Raw genomic sequence first — 20,489 nt, forward strand, 5'->3', positions numbered from 1 at the left:
GCCTTGACATTTCTGTTTTCTAGCCTAATACACCTTCTCTCCTTTAGGTGAGGGGAATGGACTGAAGATCTGGAGGCAGAGGTTGCACCACAAAGAAAATCATGACCACATGCCTTCTGGTGAAGTCCCGTGTCCTTAAAAAGATGAACCAGTCATACAGTGTAGTTCCTGGTGCCTCACCAAAGGAATGCAGCTACCTGGGGACCTACTGAAAAATTGCAGGGACATTTTGCCTGTTGCTCTTGCAAATCCACACTTCAAGCTGGGTTTGGTAAGAGGAGAACAAAATATACGTATCCTGTTGGATTGTAGTCCTCCAGCTTTTCTAAGCATTGGTACTCCTTTCCCAGAATGCTTAATAGGAAAGTTTTACTCTTAAGGGCACCGGTAGAGAGCAGTTTAATTTTTTCTGAGCTTCAGGATGGGAGTGTGAATCAATTTAAATATCTAGAGGGATTTAGTTATATTGGACATGGCCCGCTGTTATGCCTGCAGCCGCCAGCAATTGTTTAATATACAGAATAACACAATTATAATGAGCCATAAAGCCTACTCAGTGGAGCTGTAACAATGGCAGCCATTTACAAAGAGGGCTCTTACTTCTCTGACATTCTCCACAGTAATTTCATTTCTCATAACCCGCTCAAGGGAAGAGATGGTTACAAATAACAGGACAAGGTGAACATTAATCCCCTCCACAAATGTATTCATGTGTCTTCCACATAACAGTTCAGTGAGAACTAATTCTGTGTGGGGCTGAATGCTGCTACTGAAACCAGTGGGAGAAATAATCTGGCAGATACTCAGCTTTGGTAGATGGACACAGCAGATATATTTCTTAAGAACCCCCTTTCATTTTGTAAATAATTGTCATTTTGGGTGATAAATGATCAGGAAATGATGAGGAAGTACTGTTTTTCTGAGTATATCCCTTTTGTTGTCCAGACAATACAAAAAGACTGTATGTCTTCTTAAATATAAAATGAATCCTAGACTATAGGGTCGTTACAAAAATAGTGATTTAAATCCCAATCTCCTGGCTGGGAAAAAAAAAAAAAAAAAAAAAAAAAAAAGCCTCCTTTTATCCCTGATTTGCTATTCCTCTCGTATACCCGTGGTTCTTCAAGATCATCAAACTTCCAATCTGTGATACCTAGAGCTGTCTCCGTTCATGGCTTTTGGGAAAGACAAGATGCCTGTGAGAAGCTCACTGGGAATGACATCCTTCTCTTCTGTGATGCCAGCTGTCAGCAGGCTTAGCTATTTCTACAGTAGCCAAAATAAAATAAAATAAAATAAAAATAAATCCTGTTTCAGATACCTGCCACCAAGATTAATATACGTGAATCTTTCTTCCCAGTAGGCTCTGCAGGCAAACACAGACGTGGCTGTGGCTGAGCCAGAGATGGGCATAGCTACAGCGTAGCTCAGGCAGGGACCGCAGGGCCGCAGGGCCCCTCTTGAAGGATTTATGCTTTTGCATAGCTACTTAGAAGTCTTACTGTATAGGTTTTTCATGTTTATTTCATGGGGCTAAGATCTAATTTTCTTCCATATACGAGTTTTTCAGAAACATGGCCATGATGGTGTGAAGGAATGTCTGAACATCTCTAGCCCAACATGTCACTTGAAGCAGGATTATCACCAACAGCAGATCAGGGGAGCAAGCCTCAGAAACCTCCAAAGCCAGAGATTGCACAGCCTGTCTGGCGACCTGTGGCAGGCTGCACGACCCTCCTGGTGAGGACAGAGGTCAAAACCTTCCAAGCCCAACCATTTGTGCCCCCTGCCCTTTGGTGTATCATCTGACTCTAGCGAGCAGAGAACGCCCCCGCACCTCTCCTCTGGCCGTCCCCTTAGGGCGGCCGCAGCCAGCCCAGCGGGCGGGCCCGGGGCGGTGAACGCGCGGCTTCAGCGGCCGTCCGTCTGCAGGCGGCAGGCGGAGGCTGGCGCCGGCCATGGCGGGCGATAGCTTGGCGAGGCGGTTGTGGCAGCTTTGCAACCTGCTTATGGCCACCTTCTTCGGGCTGGCGGCTGCCGTGCAGGTGAGGGCAGTAGGCGAGGGACTGGGGCTGCCCTAGGCCTCGGTGGGCCCGGGCACTGGTGCGACCTGAGGCAGGCTGGGGCCCCCACACTCTGCTCCCCGCCCTGTCCCGCCTGCCGAGCCCGGCCCAGCCCAGCCCGCACAGAGGGTGCAGAGGCTCAGCCTGCGTTTCCTCGCTGCAGGTGAACGACCCCGACGCCGGGCTGTGGGTGGTGAGTAGGGGCTGAAGCGTGACGAAGGGTGGAAGGTAGGTGCTGTGCTCTGCGGGGCTGCCTGCTTGGGGTTGAGGCTCTGCCCCCAGCGTGCAGAGCACCAAACCTCTGATTCCCCCCTGTCTGGGCTCTAGGCCTCCTGACTTTGTCACCACCAGGTCTCCATCACCACCTGTGCTTGCCTTAGCTCACCTTCTGTCACCACTGACCTCAGCAGGGACCCTTGAGTCTCAGAAGAAACCTAAAGAAAATTTGCATCTCTGCCCACTCCTGTCATTCTCAGGCATGGGAACAGCCACCAGTGGCCTTGGATCAGTGTGAGCAGGGCTTTGAGCTGCAGGGGCCCGGGGGGTCTCTCTGTACATGTCAGGAGCCACTGGGTAGGTGGGGATTGTCCCTGTCTTCTCCATGTCCATGCACGGCCCTGTACATCCCTTGTGCAGATGAGCCCAGCTGATAGTGGTGGGGTTGGGATGTGGCAGCAGAGGCTGCTTCTGCTCCCACCCAGCACAGGCAGAGGTCATGGTGCAGGGGGATGTTTCTTACAGGGATTCTCCCTGGGGACCACACTGCAGCTCAGGGCTGGTGCAGCGGGCTGATTGGGCAGCAAGAGCTTAGGTAAGCCTGGAGCCAAGGCACAAGGACTGGTGCTCAGCTGACCGTCTCACAGCTGTGCTGTGCAAGGATTTCGGGTGGTGAGTAAGGAAGCGCTGGCTTGCTGCTGCACTCAGAAGAGCACTAGCAGTACCAGGGCATGCCAAAGGGACAGAGTTGTATGGCTGTTCTGTGCATCTGGCAAACTGCTGTAGAAAAGAAGTGCTGGTATGGGTGACTGCTTCTGTTTCCTTACCCTCAAAAACTTTGCTGTTGAGTATACTTGTGTTTCATTAACAGGTTATCTACTTGGTGCCAGCTGCTCTTACACTGCTTGTTGGCCTTAATCCCTCAGTAACAGGTATAGTATTGGTGTGTAAAACAGAATCTCTACTCAAATTTTGCCTCCAGAAAGTTTGTTTTCATTGAGTCACGGATTAAGATCAGGCTGCATGGAAACATGTCCTACTGCATTTTTTGAGGGCAGAGAGCTATGGTACCTGCTTCTACAAAAGTTGGTCTTTGCTTCAGTACTTGTAGTTGAACTTGCTGCAAGCAAACCCAGCAGGCCTGCATAAAGGCCTGCTTCTTCCCTGCACCCTGGTTTAAGCAGTCATGGAATAAGTGGAGCACATAGAGTGCAAGTCTGGGAGCACGTTCTGAACCTGTCTCTGATGTTGACCCTAGCACATAGTCTAATCAACGTGGGTTCCCTGTTCTAAAGCTGTGTTTTTGCTTATCTATCTCATATAAAAGAAATTAAGCTCAGCGCAATGCTTTGAAAGAGCTAAAGGTCTTGTTTAGTATCACGCATTAGCTGTAATACAGCTGCTCCAAAGAGTGGAAGGGCAGTGGTGGGGACTTGCAGTCCATGCCATGACTGACTTTCCAATATTGCATGCTGAGGGCTAACACCATATGATATGTTGAAAGAACTGGTCAGATCAGATTTGGTCCAGGACTACAGAAAATTCATTTTTGTGTGTTTTAATCCAGTGGAGATAATTTTAAAATGACCACTGTTGATATACAAAAAGTGACTGTGTTTTAGCTGGGTGAATACTTAATCTGGACAAACTAAAACCATACTTATACCAGAAAGGAAAATCCTCAAGAGTACATGTTATTGTCACAAACCACACTCTTACACTACCTCACCATTCTAGGTACCTTAGGCACACAAAGTGGCAGCATTCATAAAACCAAAACCCATCTGTAATGTTGAATATTTCAGAGTAGGTTTATTTGTATGGTAGGTGTAGCCTCAACATAATGGCATTTGGCTGGTCAAGAGAATCTGGAAATTAAACTTAACAAATTTGTTACTTGCACCATGATTTCTAAGAAATAAAGATTAAAATAGCACAATTGTTGTGTAATTTGACACTTATGTAAATTCGACAAGTGATATTTATCATTCATGTCCATGGAAGACTCCGATTCAGCCTCTGCAGAGATGCAGTAAGTTCAGTTTACTGTAGGATCAGTTACGAAGTTAGGTCATACCAAGTTCATGAATTTTGGCAGCCCATCATCTTTAATGCTTTCCTGCAGGTGTCAGTGACTAGGAAAGGCTACTTTTTACTTTGTGGTGTTTGCTGTTGACATTGTTGGGATCAGATGAAGCACTGCCTGTATCATTTGCTCACCTCTCTGCCATGAGCTCTTGGGGATGAACATGGTAAACCATAAAAATCTGTGGGTCCGTTCAGATTTTTCACATCTCTTTTTCTGTCTTTAAAACATCAGACCACCAGCCTATAGGCAGAGATGTCAATGTTTGTCGTGATCACTGGTGAAAGGTTAGATAGAGGCTTATCAGGGAATGTGAAGGACGGAGCTCCCTGCATTGTGGTGGTAGCTCACTGGTGCTGCTAAGGGTTGGGAATCACTCCCTGGAGCCTTGGATCCTCTGGGAACGTGGTTTGCACTCGAGAAGGGACATTCCTTTTGCTTAAGCAAACTTCCATTTGTAATCTACTGTGTCATCTTCTGTGCATATTGAATGCTGGAGCCTGCTTTGTTTGCTAGGGTGATTAAGAAACTGTTTTCTTTGATGCACTGCTGCCAAGAGGTTGCATTCCTAGGAAAACAAGACCCAAGCCCACTAGCATACAATTCCAACAGCACTTTCTAGAAGGTTTCCCTGGTCATAAAGATGCTGGTATGAATTCTGTCTTCCTGCCTGAGATGTATGTGCTTGTTGCAGGTATCTGTTTTTCAGCAGCTCAGTTGTTTTTCAGTTCACTTCAAGCTATGCTGCAGTTCCTGCCAGCCTATTTTTTTTCCTCAGAAAACGCGGTTTGGAGAAGTCTCTGTGACCTTCATTCTGCTGGTTGTATTTTTGGAACCATTGCCTTGGCTTGTTCTTTGGTTGAGTACACTCAAGGCAACATTTTGCATGAAGAGGAAGGCAGGTATGTAGTGAATTTTCCCTGCATGAATTTAGTGCGCCAGGCCATCTTCTTCTGGTGGGTCACTTTGATAAGCTCAACTGAGCTGTTGCAATGATGGTGTCAGTCCAGGGGAATCAACCTAAGGAGAAAGGATCACAGAGTTACAAAACAACAAAAGAACTGAAAGGTGAATCCTACCCGACTGAGGTAGCAAGATATAATTGTGGGGGCAGTTCTGGCTTTTCAAAGACACAAAGGGAGACAGCCCGTACTTCATCTATTTTTTTTGGAGGAAAGTTGTATTTTTCACAAGCAAGCAGATGTTTGCATTATTTTCTGATCTTTTTTTTTTTTTTTTTTTTTTTTTTTTTAGAGAGTTATTTGGTCTGGTGATTATTACAATATGGATGAGTCTTTGTCGCAGTTCAGCAAAGTAAGTTTTTCTTAATCCACTTGAACGTTCATATTTAGTGACTTCTTGAAAACATGTAGGTGATTTTGGCTGCTTGTTTTTCTATTTCATATTACTGTCTAAACCTTTATCCTGAGTACAGTAGTATTTGGTGCTGTGGCGTGTAGGATCCTGCACAGGTAGAAGTCTGAAGGGGGATGGGGGGTGGTGGAAAAGAAAGCTTAACAAAACATTTTTTCCTGATGTTTCTGCCATAGTGGGCAGGAGACATAATCCATTTTTGTGAAAGGACAGCATGCTCTTTCTGTGAAACAGGCTAGTGAACATGAGCTAATGAAACTGCCAGTGAAAGCTGCAAAACCATTTCTGCTCCCAGTTTACAGAACTTTCCAGTGGGGGTTTGTATACCATGGTCTGCTGTATCCTCCCAGTCCAGCAGGGATGCAGGCAGAGCTTTCTCCTCTGGCCTCTTTGGAGAACTGTGCTACAGCAGTTTTACGAAAGTAATTCCTATACTATACTTATACCTTACTATAATTATATAGTCTGAGAAAGTGGCAGAAAAACTTTCTGCTGGCACATGGTACATACCCAATGAAGGGCTCTATGGGACTCTGCTGACGCAACTACAGTAGCTACGTTACAGCAGCCAAAGGCCCTCTGCTGTCTTTAGCCAACCACAGCACCGTGAGTGGTGGCAGTCAGATTTTAAATAGCACTGTTGCATTTGCTTCGTTTTAGGAATCCATTGGGTGGAATTCATCTGACTGCTGCAGTCTTGGTTGTTCTTTTCCCCTTTGTTTCATGGCTGTACATTTATGTAAACAAAGAGATGCGAGAATCTTGGCCAACACACTGTAAAACTGTGATTTGATCAGGTGGGAAAATGTACATAAATATTCTGACCTTAGTGCCTCTGCTTTTTGGTTCTTAATGAAAGGCTAGTATCAGTTTGATAGGACCCAGGAATGCCTTGCTGCTTCCGACAGTGTAGCTTAGTGTTTGTCAATGGGCACCAGAAATAAATGGAAGAACATCATCAAATCCAAGTGGAGAATTTTTCTATGGTAATTATTGTTCAACCTGCTTCCTTATGTTTTCAAAGCACTGTTGACCTAATGTGTGTTCCAATGTTAATTATTCAAAATATTCTGGCATCCCTGGTCCACGCTCTCCTCCCATGTTGTACTTTGGGAAAGCTACTGTTCAGTAACATAAGGGAAAAGATTCCCAATCCCTTTGTTTCAATGACTTTTTACAGCTGTAAAACTTCCAAGGTATCCACCTGGATTCACTGAGATTCTCTGAAAGGTTAAGCAGTCTGTATTTCTGTTCCTACACTAAAATCTTATGTGTAAAATCAATATATCTAAATCAATGTTTTTATTATCTTTATTTGTGATTACTTTTTTGACAGAGTAGTAAATCCTATTTTTCTAAAGCAAATCCAGTGAAAACTTCTTTATTTTCTGTGAGACGCATACTTGACTGCCACCAGCAGACATAGTCACTGTCACAACTTGCAGAATTTCTGGTCCTGGAAAGCAGAACCCATGCAGCAACCCAGAGACGGTAACCATGCTCCATCATCACTAATCCTGGAGAAGAAAGCACAGGTGAGTATGCTGGACACTAAAGCTGGCAGGGTGTGAGCCAGCATGGGTTCAGATGCAGCACAACACCATGCTTTAAGTCATCCCAAGTCAGGGCTTATTAGATTGATACAGCTGCAGGCTAACATGGCTGGGCACACGTAGATCCCAGCTGGTGTATTGTGTATCTGCAGCATTACATGATGCCATAGTCTTCCTGCTTTAATTTATGTTATTGTTATTTTTATTTTTAAGCTTGGGACTCCCTGTGCTGTGTTCTGACATAGCATAGATGGTGTCCATTTTTCTTGAGCTTTTATTTTTTGAAAATTACTTGAGCTTTTTGAAGCAATGTTAAGACCACCTCATTAGGCTACAGGGTGGACTTTTCTACTAGACTCAAGACAAAAAATGTAAACACTTCTACGCAGGTACAATTTTGCGTGCTTTAAATCTGACATATATAAATTAAAAAAAAAAAAAACAAAACAAAAAACAAAATCAAAAACAAAACACCAGCCAACTAGTGAGTTGTGTTTTTTTTTTTTTTTCCCACAGTTAAGTAACAATCTGTTCAAGATTGGGTAGTTCAAGTCAACATTCTGCATTCAAGTATATTTATTTCAAACACAGTTACTGGCCTTCTCTATTCTCCAAGCAGAAACTAAGTCTGGTTTCTTACAGAAGTATAATTTTTAGAATTCTGTATCTGAGAAAAAAACGTAAGTTAAAGCTGTAAGGATCAGCTGTGTAGATCTTTCTACAAGCAAAGAATATGCTGGATCCTATACTTTTTAGTCTGACTATTTCCTGAAGAGCAATTTGTATATGTATGCTTACCATTTTTAGAAATACATAACTCTATCTGAAATTCTGCCCCTTCCCTTTAATACCATTTTATCATCATAGACATAAATAGTTCCAAAGGCATTGCTTTCCGGTGGAGTTTCAATAATCCCCTCCAAAGTCAGATGATGAACACCATGTGAGTCTAAACAATAGCCACCATCATGCAGGTGTCCTGCAAGAAAGCAGACGACGCACTGATGAGAGTGTATGACAGAAAGCGCATCTTCGTAATTCCAGGCTAAGCAAACTTTGTCTGAAGCATCTGGATGAATGGGCAGATGACCTGCAGATGAGAGGGAAAGAAGAGTTACATGAAGCACATAACAATTGTCAGTGCAGACCCCTCAATCTTTTGGGATTCTCTATAAAAGCAACAGAATCACTTTGGTTTACAGTCCAGGGAAAATCAGAGCATCTGTAGAGCTCTAGTATTTCATTTCTTTCAAATATTTTTCATTTTCTTCTTTATGTAGCATCTAAATATCAGAATATTAAGTCTCCTCTCAGCAATTCTAAGTGATACTACAAGATCACTTCTGGTTTGTCAATCTAAATGAGTATGTTTAACATACCAAACTCTGCCTCCAGACAAGCTGCTTTCATTTGTGGGAAATTCAGACTTCTACCTGTACCCAGCAAGCTCACCTGAGTGTGAGACAGGGTAGCTGTTCTCCAAGTTCACAGGTTACATACGTACCTATGGTATTACGTGTTTTCCTCAGTTAACTTCCAACTGTTTTTGACTTATATCCTCCATATCCACCTACCCATAGCTACAACTTTTTCTTGGTTTTCATCAGAGAACTTGAGAACTTCATCGAACCAGTCCAGCTGGGTTTGGCTAAATCCTCCATTAAACTCTACAAACTGAGGTTCTTTGAGCCCTGCAATGAAGAAGAATGTTAGGCAAACATGCATACACCCACTGTAACTTCCTTATTTACTTTTACTTATGTAAATCTACTAGAAATGGTTTATTCTTAGAGCTTCCTTTTTGTACATCTCAGATCAGAACTGCAGCCTCCTCGGACAGACGAGAGAAAACAGTTACTGTTGGGGTGGGGGTTTGCCATATTGCACGCACAGCATTTCCACTTGTGTCCCTGCATGCTGTCGCGGCTGGGATGGCCTCCGCTCGACACGGCCGCAGCACCCGCGCCAACAGGTGCCTTCCGTGCCGGTGCCGCAGGACACGCGACACATCAACCCTTCTAAAAAGGCCCAGAGCGGCACAACAGCTCAGGGGGACGCGCCTGCATACGCCCAGAGCTCTGCCCGGCTCACTCCCGGTTGGAGCCCGGGGACAGGCGCCAGCCCCCCGAGCGCCGCCCCGGCGGGACCTGCCTGCCGGGCTGTTGAGGTTCTCGTTGGGGTTCCTCTCCCTCAGCCGCCGCAAGGACTCCCGGTGGCTGGGGCTGGCCGGGTCCCTGCCCAGCACGCTCAGGTCGTAGCCGTCGAGCAGGACGAAGCGGAGGCGCGGCGCCGGGCTGAAGTGGTAGGCATGGCAGTCCCCGGGAGGCCCGGCGGGCGGCCCGGCGGCGGGGGCGGGGGCGGGGCGGCTGTTGAGGCCGCTGCTCGCCAGGCGGTCCCGGCAGAAGTTGTAGAGCTCGTGGTTGCCCCAGGCGTGGTGCACCGGCACCGGCAGCCTCCGCAGCGCCGCCAGCACCCGCTCCAGAGCGCCCTCGGCCGCGCCGCGCCGCGCGTTGACGCCGTCGATGCAGTCGCCCAGCTGCACCACGAAGGCGAGCGGCGGCTGCTCGGCTGCCCACACCTCCACGGCGGCCCGCAGCAGGCGGAGGCTGTGCCGGTAGTACCGCCGCCGGCGCCCCCAGAAGTCGCAGCCGTCCTCCTCGTCTGCGTACTGGATGTCCGCGACCACCCCGAAGGAAACGCGCGGCGCCGCCTCCATCGCGGCCGCCGGCGCCGGAAGGGGAACGGGAAGGGGAGGGACGGGGCGGCGGCAGCATGGCGGTGGCTCTGCGCTGCTGGCGACTCTCGCGGCGCTGGCGCCTCCCGGCCGGCGCCAGTTTCGCGGACCTGGCCTGGGGCCGGCCGCTGAGCGGCCAGGCGGCGCCGCTGCCGGCCCGCGGGGCTCTGCCCGTGCCCGGCAGCCGCTCCCTGTCCCGCTTGCCGCCGGGGAGCGGCCAGCGGGCGGCCCCGCAGAGGAGGGTGAGTGGGGGCCTCGCGACCAGCGGGTGGGGGGCGCGGGCAGGATCCCCCGGAAGAGCCCCCGCTTCTCCCGGCCTCGGCTCCGCGCTCCCCCCTCCCCCCCGCCGGGGCTCGGGGACAAGGCACTAAAAAGCTTTTTCTTCAGTAGCTGGTGTCCTGGCGGTCGCTGGTGGCCACCTTCATCGTGTGTGGAGGACTGCTGGTGGCTATGAAAAAGATGAAGAAAACGAAGGAGGAGAGTGAGTGTTTGCACAGCCCGGTGATGTCCCCGCAGGGTGGGCGGTTGTGTTGTGCTGTTTCTTGCCTTTTTCCAAATTGTTTCTGTTTCGGGCAAAAGAGCATTAAACTGATTTTACTCATTGCAATATCCAGCTGTAGTTAAATCTGAAGTACTTCTATACCATAGGCTCATAGGACGGTTTGCGTTGGAAGGCACCTCAAAGATCACCTAGTTCCAACCCCCCTGCCATGGGCAGGGACTCTTTGAGGTTGTTAAGGGCCTCATCCAACGTTGTCTTGAACACCTCCAGGGATGGGGCATCCACAACTTCTCCAGGCAACCTGTTCTAGTGCCTCACCACCCTCTGAGCGAATAATTTTCTCCTAGCCTTTAATCTAAATCTCCCTTCTTTTAGTTTAAAACCATTCCTGCTTGTCCTGTCAATATCTGGTTGAGCAAAGAGTCACTCTCCAGCTTTTTTATAAGCCCCCTTCAAATACTGGAAAGTTGTGATGAGGTCACCCCGGAGCCTTCTCTTCTGCAGGCTGAACAGCCCCAGCTCTCTCAGCTTTTCTTCATAGAAGTGCTCCAGCCCCTTGATCATCTTTGTGGCCCTCCTCTGGACCCGTTCTAAAAGCCCCACATCCTTCTTGTGGTGGGGGCCCCAGACCTGGATGCAGTGCTCCAAGTGGGGCTTCACCAGGGCAGAGCAGAGGTAAAATCACCTCCCTCCCCTGCTGCCCACCCTCTGTTGATGCAGCCCAGGATGCAGTTGGCCTTCTGGGCTGCAAGCATGCACTGCCAGCTCGTGTCAAGCCTTTCATCCACCCTTCTCTGCAGAGCTGATCTCAGTGAGTTCTTCTTCCAGTCTGTGCAGCTCCTTGAACTTGGAATTGTTGAACCTCATTAGTTTCATGTGGGCCGACTTCTCTGGCCTGTCCATGTCCCTTTGGATGGCATTCCTTCCTTCTGTTGTATCAACTGCACCACTCAGCTTGGTGTCATCTGCAAACTTGCTGAGAGTGCACTTGATCCCACTGTCTGTGTCACTGATGAAGATATTAAACAGTACCAGTCCCAGGACAGACCCCTGAGGGACACCACTTGTCACTGGCTTCCACCTGGACATAGAGCCATTGACCACCACTGTCTGGGTGTGACCTTCAAGCCAACTCCTTATCCACTGAGTGGTCCACCCATAAAATCAATTTCTCTCCAGTTTTGGAGACCAGGATGTCATGAGGGACCATGTGAAAGGCCTTGCAGAAGTCCAGGTAGACCGGTCGTCCTTTGTCAACTGATGCAGTTACTCCATTGTAGAAACTTTTCATTGTAGGACTTTTCAAATAGGTGGTCTCCAACCTGCTCTTCACTTACAGTGGGCAGGACTTTTCTCCCCCAATCTCCATCTATGGGTTCAGGAAAATGAATGACATGGGAAGCCTGACTGGCAGTGAAGACTGAGGCAAAGAAGTTGTTGAGTACTTCAGCCTTCTCCAAGTCTGTCACTGCCAGTTCACTCTTCACATCCATCAGAGGGGGTACACTCTCCTTGGCCTTTCTTTTCTGAGCAATGTACCTACAGAATCCCTTGCTGTTATTCTTTGCATCCCTTGCCAAGCTCTGTTCCATCTGTGCCTTGGCTTTCCTGATCCCATCCTTGCATATCTGGACCGCATCCCTGTACTCTTCCCAGGCCACATGTCCCTGCTTCCACTGCCTGTGCATTTTCTTCTTGCACCTCAGTTTGACCAGCAGGTCCTTGCTCAGCCGTCCCAGTTGTCTGCCCTCCCTGCCCTCTTTTTTATGCAGGGGGATGGAGAATTCTTGTGCTCTAAGGAAAACATCCTTAAAGAGTCTCCAGCTCTGCTCAGCTCCTTTGTCCCTAAGGACAGTGTTCCAGGGGATCTCAGCTACTAGGTCTTTAAACAGCTTGAAGTTTGCTCTTTGGAAGTTCAGGGCCCTGACTTTGCCAGGTCTGTATTCCTCAAGATCGCAAACTCAACCATGGTCACTGCGGCTCATACTGCCTCCAGTCTTGACCTCTTTAATGAGCTCTTCCATGTTGGTGAGCACCAGGTAAAGTAACACTTCTCCTCTGGTTGGTTTGTCTAGTACCTGGACCTGGAAGTTATCCTCAACACACTCCAGGAATCTTCTGGATTGCTCACAGCCTGCTGTGTAGTTTTCCCAGCAGACATCCAAGTGGTTGAAGTCCCCCATCAGGATGAGAGCGTGTGAGTGTGATGCTTCTTGTAGTTGAAGCAAGAATGCCTTGTCCACAGGCTTCTCTTGATCAGGCGGTCTGTGGTAGACCCTGAACACAAGCTGTCCTTTATTGGTGTGGTCCTTAACTCTCACCCATAAGCTCTCAACCTGCCTGTGGCTGTTTCTCAAAGGCAACTCTTCCCAATCAATTCCTTCCCTGGCATAGAGGGCAACACCCCCCTCACTTCCTTCCCTGTCTATCCCTTCTTAAGAGCTTGTAGCCCTCTATTCAAATGTTCCAATTATGTGATCCATCCCACCATGTTGATAGTGATAGTAATCAGGTGATAGTAATCAGGTCATATTTGTCTAATTGCACCATGGTTTCCAGTTCCTCTTGCTTGTTTCCTATGATGCGTGCATTGGTGTAGAGGCATTTCAGCTGGGCAATCAGTCGTATTGCGTTTCTAGAACCCTCCCTGATTGCAGTGGGACAGTTCACAAGTGTGTGTTTCCTTGCCATTACTTAGGGTAATAGTGTTCTCAGGTATGCTTTCTTCACTCAGAGCTGCATCCCCTTCCCTCACCACATCTAGTTTAAAGATAACTCCTCCTGATAAGCCCAGCCAGCTTACTGCCCAGAACTCTCTTGCCCCTTCTGGACAGCTGTGCCCCATCCGGTATCAGCATGCCTGATCCCCCAAAAGCACTTAGAATCCAAAACCTTGGGCATGGCACCAGCCTCTCAGCCAAAATGAGAAAAAAAAATATTTTAAAATTGAAAATAGAAAAATAGAAAAATTAAAGACTAAGTATTTAAAAAATCTTATATATGCTTTTGCTATTACTATTTACATTTACTTACACGCTACTGAGAGTACACCATGCATAAAAACACAAAGGGGAGAGGAGAAACTTGTCTGTTGTCACAGGTACAGAGGGGGACATGGGGTTTCCTGGGCACCTTGGTTTTTAAGTCCATGACTTCTGCATGTGTTTCCCTATTCTGCAGTAACTGCTTATGTTTTTATCTTTTATTTTTTATTTTTTCATGTTCATTGAAACTCAGAGAGAGCACAACTTTAAGGATATATTGAATTTGTGAAGGATGACAGTTTTTCTATTTCATACCAACTCAGGCCAAGTACCTGTCCATCTCATGTACCTTTGATGATAATATGACAATCAGATGATGATTTTATGAGATTAGAGATTATTACATTTCAAACGAAGTTATCTCTGGCTAAATTTGGTACAGGACTTTGTCTACAATCAGACACACTGCTTGGAAGTCTTGTCTGTGTTGGACTTGTACACAGATTTCTCACCTGATTCCTGATGGTGTCAGAGACTCTCCTGTGGGTGGGGACAGGGATTGTGGCATGAAAATTCAAGATCTCTTGTTGTTTTCTGTAGAGCTGGAGAAAGAACGAAACCGAGGCATTGGGAAACCGCTGCTGGGAGGGCCCTTCTCACTTGTCAACCATGAGGGACAGCCCAAGACCAACAAGGACTACCTCGGCCAGTGGGTGCTGATCTACTTTGGCTTCACACACTGCCCTGACATCTGCCCTGATGAACTTGAGAAAATGATTGAAGTGGTAGATGAAATTGGTATGTGAATTCAGTTCGCAGAGCAATCTTTTTTATAGGAGGCTAAGGTTTATTGTGGTAAAATGTTGCATGTGGTAATAAGTGATGATCTTCTTTACAAAATGCTAATTAATATTCAGTAGTTGAATTAATTGCTCATTGATAAATAAATCAGTCTTCCAGCCACTAGGTTCTGATGCTTAGAGCATGACAGCACTGACCTTTCTGGAACAGAGAATTTCTGTTTAATAAAATATGACAGTGGTGGGCTACAGTGGAGGAGGTTACAATGCCATTGTAGACTGCATTTGTGCCAAGAGGTTGTAGGTATATTAGGCACTTTTTTCCTCTAGTTTATTAATTCTGATAACAAATCTTTCTGAGTGTCTTTTCTGAAAATGATTGTACTGTGAAACAGGTTGGGGGAGGTGTATGTGGAAGAGATGTTTTTTCAGCCTATGCTCTCTGAAGAGTTGCACAAAAGGGATACTAGGAACCAAGCAGGTGACAGGGTTGACTAAAATGTAGAAAATATATAAGAAGGTATGAGTGGAAAATGAGGGAAAGATCCTGAATTGTGTCTTCATCTGGGCTCTTGTTTCATCATCACAGGTGTGCTTTCAACCATTGGGCCTTCATCTCTCTACTTTGCACTGGCATTTCCTGCATCAGAGCCAATTTGTCATTTGTCCTAAGCAGGGCATACTGTCCAGCTAGGAGAGCTGGAAGTGTAGCTGCACCCAGCACAAGCAGAGAGTGTTGGTTTTCATAGCGTTTTTTTTCTTTCAGAGTTTGTATTATATAAATTAATTTACAGAAAATGGCCTTTTTACTTTGCCACTTAGGGTGGACTTGGGTGGATGTTATGGTAACTTGCCTGTGACCTTGTTTGAAGGAAGAAAAGGAAACGACTTTTAGCTTGCTAAGAAAAATTGTAATTGTTAGTGTTTCTGATTACAGATAGAATTCCATCTTTGCCTAATCTGACCCCACTCTTCATCACCATTGATCCTGAGAGGGACAACGAAGAAGCCATCGCCAGATATGTTAGAGGTACCGTTTTTTTTCCTACATTGGTATCTTATAATATGTAATAAAGAGTACTGAAAAGGAGGATCTTGAGAGGATTCTTTTCACTGAAGTTTCTAAACATCTTCTTTCTCCGTAGAATTTTCTTCAAAGCTGATTGGATTGACTGGTAGCAAAGCACAAATTGACCAAGTGGCCAAAGCTTACCGTGTGTATTACAGTGAAGGTCCCAAAGATGAAGACAACGATTACATAGTGAGTAAATATAGGGTGTTTACCTAATGAACTATTTTGATTAAGAACAGGATAAAGATTTTAAACAAAAGACAGCTGTTGTAGTCTTGCTGAAGCCCTCTGTGACAGAGGCCTGTTGCATCTATGTGTTCAGTTTTAGATGTCTCAGTCAGAATTGAGGCTCCCTCTTTACAGACTTAGAACCTCACTGAAATACAGTTCTAAAAGCACACGGTCCAATTGCTTTGTGCAGAATACCATACAAGCTACCAAGTCTGGTGATGAATTGAACCTTTTTTCATCCTGTAACATTTTTGTCTGGCTGTTTTCCCATGTGCTCCAAAGTGAAAATGGAACTGGGGAATTATGGCAATAGGAAGAGGAAGAAATGAGAGGAAAGTGAGTAACAACTTTCTCCCTGCCAAACTGAGACCAAGAAGCAGGGTTTTCCTGGCATGACACTTGGATGATGCAAAGTCTGCCTGCAGATAATGTGGGAATCTTCCTCCTGTGTCAAATGACCTGGAAGAGAAAGCATGTTAATGCTAAATTAAGTGGGAGTCAATTACATAGAGTGATAGTGGGAAAAGGGAAACTGAAGTTTATGTAAGACTAAACTTGGGTAGTCAAAATCTTACTTTTTGGAAGTGAATGGGACTGGTTATAGGGGCTCTGAGTTACTGTCAAGGCCTACTGCACTTGCCACATCCTGAGCAGACTGGAAGAGTGAAGTAGGTTCAAGTGATGTGACAGGTAAGGATACATATTACATGATCATGTTTTCTTCTTTACAAGAACTGAAAGGCATCAGAGAAAACAAAAAACAGATTCTAAAGGAAAAGTGATGTTTTTTGTTGAAATGAGCAGGTGTGAAGTGGAATCCCTTGCTGCAGATGCAACTGGTAGAAGTTTACATGAGCCCACAAGGAGACTTGATTATTCTTTGGAAAAAAAAATAAATGAAATGGATATAATTTATGCTTCACTGAGGAAGAGCTAGAAATGTGAGCTAGAAATGTTTGGAAACTGTGTGGAAACATTTTTTTTGTCTGTGCTGATTTTATACTCTTCTTTAAAACAACCATTTTTTGCCACTATTTGAGGTAGGATGCTAAGGCAGGTTGTTTTGGGTTTGATCCAGTAATACTATTCTTACTCTGGTTTAAAACTACCTGACTTCAGCAAATAAATTATGTATGTGGACAAAAAAACTGGTGGAACAAAAAAAGTGATACATAGAAATAAAAAGTAAAAGCAACACATAATCTCAGTAAAGAGAAGAGAGTCACGGTGGTAATAGGCACCAATCTGGGTTACTAAGAAGGGTGTGAAGTGGGACATTAAGAACTGGCTTTCACTTATGGACAGCTCAGAAGCTGCAGAAGTCTGTGTCTTAAGATACTATATTTGTATGGAAGGAGGAACTCAATGGGGAAATTTAACACCATTTTTAATCAATCTACTGTCTGTCTGAAGATATTGCCTAAAACAGACTTATAAAACATGGTTGGTGGGGATACAAGAATGCGTTATAGAAGGATTGGCAAAGGATGTGGACTCAGAAGAGGGAAAGAATCTGTAGAATCTGACATTAAATGAGTAAATAAAATTTGTGAAAAGTTGGAAAGAAGCCACAAAAGCTGAAGGAGGTCTTCTGTTTATGAATTAAACCACACATAAATTCTCACAAACCACACCTGGTCTTCAGCATGATCACAGTGGGGAAGTACAGGAATCTCACCAAAGAAAATAACTATATTAGATGAGAGCAGCTTCAAGGGAGGCTGGAGGGGGAGACAAAAGAGAAGAATGTGACTAGAGATATAACAAATTATGAGGAAGTTTTCATGGTCCAGAGGGAACAGAGCTATGGTGTGCTATGGTTGTGCTAAGTACCTGGGAGCCTTGTGAATGTGTGAATAGCAGAAGAGGACATTGAGGAAGAAAGGCCCATGAACTGGGAGCAGGAGAGCAGCCTAAGAGCTTGAGTCGGGTGTGGTGCCATGGAGGAATGGTATGCACGTGTCTCTACTACAGGTTTTGTCATAGGCTTCTGCTTTTGATAGGCAGTGAGCTCTCTATATTTATAGAAGGCCAGAGGATGCAGGTCTCTCTGAAACAAACTGGAAAGAGGATAACAGTAATAGCAGATCTGGGAGGGAGAGGTTGAGTCTGTTTTTGTGTTTACCTGTGACTTATCCAGGTGATTATTACTCTGTAATTTCTTTCATTAAAGATGGATTTTTTTGTACATTCTGTCTTGCAAGGACTGGTCTTGCCAGTCAGCGACTAAGACTGATGATACTTGTGTAGGAGTGAGCACTGTGTCCTCTGCATGCTGCTGGGAGGTGGGGAAGAGGTCCAATGCAGCCAATTATTCTCTGCTTGTTTTGACTTGAGAAGAACATTGAGATGAATATTTAAGAAGTATGTTTTCTAAGTATCTATTTACATTGTTCAAGTATTATTTGAATATTACTAGTTCCTATCTAATAATTTCAATTTTATAAGTTTTAATGCCAGAGTATCTGATTTTGTTTTTTATTCAGTTTAGAAGATTGCATTTAAAATCAGATAATGACCTCATGTACATCCATACAGTGGTAATAGGGCAGACTTCAGGCACAGCTTGGAAAAATAGTGATCTTTTGCACATGAACAGCATGCCCTCCTGACTGTACTTCATCTTCCAAAAGCCAGGGAGTTCAGATGCTCTGAGCAGGCTACCTGTATTTTTTTTTTTTTTGTTAGTTTCCAGTTGAAGGGCTATAGGATCTGAATTATGATTCAGATTCATTTTAAAAGGTCCTGCTACTTGATTATATCTTAAACTTGTCAATAAAACTTTAAGAACCATTACTTTGATGACAGAAATGCTACCAAATTTAACATGCCCTTTTAGCTTCTTACGCTGTAAATACCCACAGAATTTCTTGATTTCAAACACAGACATGCCCTTAGTACATGAGTATATCTCATATATAGTGAGATATGTAAGTATATAGTGAGTATATCTCATATGTTGTGTAGTCACTGGTGCAATCACAGATACATGGCCTCTGTTTTCAGTATGTTGTCTTTACTCATAAAGATGCTGTCGTAGGTGCAGACCATATTTTTGGTGGTGTATTTAAGGTAGTTAAAATGGAATTGCTTTTTATATAAATCAAATTGGAATAACTCAAGCATTCAAACAACAGTTACTTTTAAATTGGGGGGAGGGTGGGGCGGGCAGGGTAGCTACATGTATTTCAAATTCTTTCCTGCTATGTCTGCTCAGACTCCTTGTGATGTTTGCAGTTACCATCACATGGAGACAGTAGAGGGAGCCCCCTACCAGCTCATGGTATTTATTTGTGTATCAGCTCCACTGTCTGTAACTCCTGTATCCTGGTGATGCTCTCAGTCCTTTTGTTTACATTGACAGTGAACTTGCTTGAATGAAGTATCTCCTATGAGCAGTAGGAAGCCTGAATTGTGGAACATTAGGAGAAGTAGAAGGAAACTGGGAAAAGTGAGGGGGAAAGACCACTAGACTGAACCTTCCTCATGTTTTCTCTAGCCCTGTCTGTGCTGAAGGAAGGGTGCCTGCAGCTCAGGGAAGATTTTCCTGTATACAGTATTCTTTCATGCATCTTGAGTATGCATCTAGTTTTCTCCATTTATTTTGTTAGGTAGAACGACAAAATGTGACCAAAGTGATGCTAAGGCTTTCTTTATCTTACAATAGCTTGCTGGCAAGAAGTTGTGTCAGACAGCTAATTGAAAGGCTGAATGGGGTATTGTTACTGCTGACTTTGAAAGATGTGCAGGATCTTTTTTACTAAACAGCGATGTGCTTTGTTGCAGGTGGATCACACAATAATAATGTATCTCCTTGGGCCGGATGGTGAATTTGTGGACTATTATGGACAGAATAAGAGGAGTGCTGAGATTTCTGCTTCTATTGCTGCACACATGAGAAAATACAGATCATAAAATACAAAGTCTTCAAAGACTGATGGTGACATCAGCTGTAGATTTGGCTTGAATTGGGAATTGTATTCAGTGTTCTCTCAGAAGTATAGAAGTGTAGTATTTTCTCACTACATGCCTCCTTACTTCCAAATAAGAAAGGCAACAGCACTCCTGCAAAATACCATTATCAAAAATCTGTATACAGCCTCCCTCATGGATATTATTTGCAGGGAGATATGGGGTACAGAATGAAATTCAGGACTTCTTGGAAACAATATTGGGAGCAAAAGAGAAAACATTTCATTTCTGAAGAACACCTGTATCGCTTGTAGAATTAGTTTGTATCTCTTGGCCAGACATCTGCAAAAGATGGTTACTTGATAAAAAGCCATGTGGGTCATTGCAACCTCAGAGGACCTTTGCCTTTTTTCCTGCAATGTTTTGTTTTCTGGGAGAGACACTTACAATATTGTAAAGAGAGAGTCCTTTATATAGGCTGAGAAGATGAAGAGCGTTGAAAACATCAGCAACTTCGATGTATGGGATCAGCCTTGTAATGTGCCCTATCTTCCTCATTTGAATGCAGAAATGAAATATATATATTTTTTTCTTGGTGTTTTCTCCAAGCAAACACTGATAACTTCTACAGAAATGAATATTGGGTTGCAAACAGATTTTTCTCTTGATCTAAATAGTTTTATGCATACTCAGCCTGATTGCTTTTTGTTGAAATGAAGTGAGGGGGTGACAGGCATCTGTATCCATCCATAGGACCATCAAACAGATGCATTTTATGCAGTACATCATTTGAAAATAAAGATTGCTTTATAGAAGTATCGTTTTCTAAGCTTTGCAGGAATCACCTTCCAGTAGAGGAAAGAGTGACTGTAGTGTGAGTCTGGTATTTTTCTGCATACAGGGACAACATTAGGAGAGACCAGAGCCTGTATCACCTGTTTTTTAGTGCTAGAGGGGTTTAT

The 20,489-nt window shown here is 44.8% G+C and overlaps 3 protein-coding genes across 8 annotated transcripts; 2 read left to right on the forward strand and 1 right to left on the reverse strand.

Moving 5' to 3' along the window:
- The first annotated feature begins 1,897 nt into the window (after positions 1-1,897).
- Positions 1,898-7,173, forward strand: TMEM220 (transmembrane protein 220). Of its 4 annotated transcripts, XM_084298251.1 has the most exons (7): positions 1,898-2,045; positions 2,227-2,256; positions 3,151-3,211; positions 5,144-5,267; positions 5,620-5,679; positions 6,400-6,536; positions 7,076-7,105. In XM_084298251.1, the coding sequence occupies exons 1-6, from the start codon at positions 1,959-1,961 to the stop codon at positions 6,530-6,532; spliced, it is 495 nt and encodes a 164-aa protein (XP_084154377.1). In that variant the 5' UTR covers positions 1,898-1,958; the 3' UTR covers positions 6,533-6,536; positions 7,076-7,105. The 4 variants fall into 4 exon arrangements, with proteins under 4 accessions (XP_084154377.1, XP_084154379.1, XP_084154376.1 ...); XM_084298253.1 differs by lacking the exon at positions 6,400-6,536 and having other exon boundaries at positions 7,076-7,173; XM_084298250.1 differs by lacking the exon at positions 7,076-7,105 and having other exon boundaries at positions 6,400-6,846.
- On the reverse strand, positions 7,052-10,008 carry ADPRM (ADP-ribose/CDP-alcohol diphosphatase, manganese dependent; the record flags this gene model as incomplete). Of its 3 annotated transcripts, none has more annotated exons than XM_084298248.1 (4): positions 7,052-7,256; positions 8,111-8,382; positions 8,867-8,983; positions 9,444-10,008. In XM_084298248.1, the coding sequence occupies 4 exons, from the start codon at positions 10,006-10,008 to the stop codon at positions 7,251-7,253; spliced, it is 960 nt and encodes a 319-aa protein (XP_084154374.1). In that variant the 3' UTR covers positions 7,052-7,250. The 3 variants fall into 3 exon arrangements, with proteins under 3 accessions (XP_084154374.1, XP_084154373.1, XP_084154372.1); XM_084298247.1 differs by having other exon boundaries at positions 7,054-7,256; positions 8,091-8,382; XM_084298246.1 differs by having other exon boundaries at positions 7,055-8,382.
- A 56-nt stretch (positions 10,009-10,064) lies between these two features.
- Positions 10,065-19,920, forward strand: SCO1 (synthesis of cytochrome C oxidase 1; the record flags this gene model as incomplete). The annotated part of the gene is made up of 6 exons (XM_084298249.1): positions 10,065-10,268; positions 10,417-10,507; positions 14,113-14,310; positions 15,250-15,342; positions 15,458-15,573; positions 19,402-19,920. The coding sequence occupies 6 exons, from the start codon at positions 10,065-10,067 to the stop codon at positions 19,528-19,530; spliced, it is 831 nt and encodes a 276-aa protein (XP_084154375.1). The 3' UTR covers positions 19,531-19,920.
- Between the last annotated feature and the right edge of the window lie 569 nt (positions 19,921-20,489).

This window comes from Netta rufina, assembly GCF_964035555.1.
Source record: "Netta rufina genome assembly, chromosome: 19".
Classification (NCBI taxonomy): Eukaryota; Metazoa; Chordata; class Aves; order Anseriformes; family Anatidae; genus Netta; species Netta rufina.

Bases quoted from the DNA above. Each gene is read 5' to 3' on its own strand.
- TMEM220 (XM_084298251.1), top strand. From the start codon at position 1,959: ATGGCGGGCGATAGCTTGGCGAGGCGGTTGTGGCAGCTTTGCAACCTG. The intron at 2,257-3,150 runs GTGAGTAGGGGC...TTTCATTAACAG, and splicing joins CCGACGCCGGGCTGTGGGTG to GTTATCTACTTGGTGCCAGC. The intron at 5,680-6,399 runs GTAAGTTTTTCT...GCTTCGTTTTAG, and splicing joins CTTTGTCGCAGTTCAGCAAA to GAATCCATTGGGTGGAATTC.